The sequence below is a fragment of the Mus pahari genome, chromosome 22 (assembly GCF_900095145.1).
Source record: "Mus pahari chromosome 22, PAHARI_EIJ_v1.1, whole genome shotgun sequence".
NCBI classification, from domain to species: domain Eukaryota; kingdom Metazoa; phylum Chordata; class Mammalia; order Rodentia; family Muridae; genus Mus; species Mus pahari.
The window spans coordinates 39,856,590-39,859,039 of NC_034611.1; the positions used below are offsets into that span (position 1 = coordinate 39,856,590).

At 43.6% G+C, this 2,450-nt stretch overlaps 1 protein-coding gene across 2 annotated transcripts in view; it reads left to right on the forward strand.

Annotated features, from left to right (window-relative positions):
* Srsf12 (serine and arginine rich splicing factor 12) overlaps positions 1–2,444 on the forward strand; it is a 22,695-nt gene extending 20,251 nt beyond the window's left edge. The window contains exon 5 of one of the 2 annotated variants that reach the window (XM_021222400.2): positions 790–2,444. In XM_021222400.2, the coding sequence (XP_021078059.1) occupies positions 790–1,159 (370 nt within the window). In that variant the 3' untranslated portion in view covers positions 1,160–2,444. The remainder of the gene's footprint in view (positions 1–789) is intronic. The other variant, XM_029533428.1, reaches the window with a different exon arrangement.
* The last annotated feature ends 6 nt before the right edge of the window (positions 2,445–2,450 follow it).

Here is a 2,450-nt window from a genome sequence, read left to right on the forward strand (position 1 = left end):
CCTCCCTCCCTTCTTTCTTTCTTTCTTTCTTTCTTTCTTTCTTTCTTTCTTTCTTTCTTTCTTTCTTTCTTTCTTTCTCAGTTTTCTTTGACAGGGTTTCTCTGTGTAGCCCTAACTGTCCTGGAACCTGCTCTGTAGACCAGGCTGGCCTCTAACTCAGAAATCTCCTGCCTCTGCCTCCCAAGTGCCAGGATTAAAGGCATGAGCCACCAGCAGCCTGACAAAAGAAAGGAGCAGCTTTCAAAGCAGCCCCAGGGACCCACTTGCTCTAAGAAGCCTCACCTCCTTCCCTTCACCTCCACCGGATAATGCCATACACTGTGAGCCCACCAGGGGCTAACACACTGGCTAGGTCAGAGCCCTTGGGATCTGGTCACACACACACACACACACACACACACACACACACACACACACACACACCCCAAGACCCTAGCTGGCCTCCAGGCCCTCAATACTTGAGTCTGGGGAGGAATTTTTTTTTCCATTTATCAGTATAAGTCTTTTACCTGTATGGATGTCTGTGATTCAAGTGTATGCAATACTTTCAGAGGCCAGAAGGTGCCAGATTCTCTGGAACTGTGTGACCTACCATCTGAGTACTAGGATCCTCTGGAAGAGCAGCTAATGCTTTATCCACTGAGCCATCCTGACAGCCCCTGTGGGGTATATGTCCCATTCCTACCATAGCACATGTTCAGTGTTGGATAGAGCAGGCACACAGGGGAGTGCTGTCTTAACCTGCTGTCCTGTATAAAGTACATGCTCTAATGGTATGCATGCTTCCAGGTCTCGGCACAGGCGATCTTCTTACAGTCAGTCTAAATCTCGTTCCAAATCACTACCCAGGCATTCTACCTCCCTGAGGCAGTCGAGAACCCCGAGAAGGAGTTCTGGATCCAGAGGTCGATCAAGATCCAAGTCCTTACCCAAAAGGTCCAAGTCGATGGAGAAATCACAGTCACGCTCACCTCAAAAGCAGACTGGCTCCGGAGCAAAATCTAGACCACATGGACGACACTGTGACTCCATAGCAAGATCCCCATGTAAGTCTCCCAGAGGGTACAGCAGTTCTGGATCGAAGACACAGACAACGAAGCACTCCCATCTCCGGTCCCACTCCAGATCTCGGAGTTACCATCATAAAAACAGTTGGTGAAGAGCAACTCACATCAGAGCCACAGAGCTCTGCTACAAGTTCCCATACCTCGTTGTGGTTAGAGTTCTTCAAGGCCTGTATCAATGTGAACCGGCGTTAGTCACTTCACTTCGGGCATGTGGAAGGAATAAAATCGCCCTAGCTTTGATTAATAAATGTTTTATCACGATTTAAGGGCTCATCCACAACTCACTCACTGTGTGTGCAATGTCGCCATTGCATAGCCTGTACCTGGTTCACACGGCAGCGAGGGTACTTTCTGAAAGATATCAGTAAAACAGAACCAATGCAAAAATTCTACTTAGGTATTAAATATTGCCAATAATATCCTTTACCAAAATATTTTTTATTCTAAAGCACTTTTCACATAAAAAATAATTGTGACCACATGTAATTGAATAGGCCAGACTTAAATTGTTTTGACATCTGTCTTTCTTGTGACTTCTGTTTAAGCTCAAGACAGAAGTATCCCAGTCGATACTAGTTCAAATTACAGCATTCTGAAATCTTTAAAGGTAAAATTTATATGGTGATTCCATAGCCATTTAAAAGATAGCTATAAGGTGTTTAAAAGATAACTCAAAGAACATTTCATTGTTTTTTAACACAACAGCACAGACCAGTTGGCATGAAATTGTTATCCATGTTTTTGCTTAAACGCTTAAAGAGAACCGGGTGTGGTGGCCCAGGCCTGTGACCCCCAGTCCTTGGGAGGTGAGGTGGAAGGGCTAAACCAGCATAGACTGGGCTACATGAGACCCTGTCTAAGGAAAACAAATGAATGCTTCTTTTTTTTAAAAAAAAAAAAGTGAAACCATTTTAGAAGTTCTAGACTTTGAATGGCTTGAGACTACTCTAAAAATTATGGTGTGGGACACTCAGAATCCACAAAAAAAAAAAAAAACAAAAACAAACTCATGTTAAGCCTTACATATTTGAAGTACAGTACATTTTGTATAAATTCATATTTATACCATTATTTCTATATAGCTATTTTCATCTGCATTTTTTTCCTTTTAGAGCTCTAGTTCAATATCCTAATTATATAAAAGTCTTTAAAAAAATTAAACACAGTACATTATATTAAGAAGTACTAGCTAATGAGATGGCCCAGGGCATTAACCCACTCTCCATCCACACCTGGCAACTGAGAGCTAGCTGGCTGGGCAACGAGCGCAAACCCTGGACAAGCCCACAAGCAGACTCTCTCTGACTTCCTCGCTTGTAGTATGGCATGTGCGCACCTGAACACACGCACACGCACACGCACATGCGCGCACACACACACACA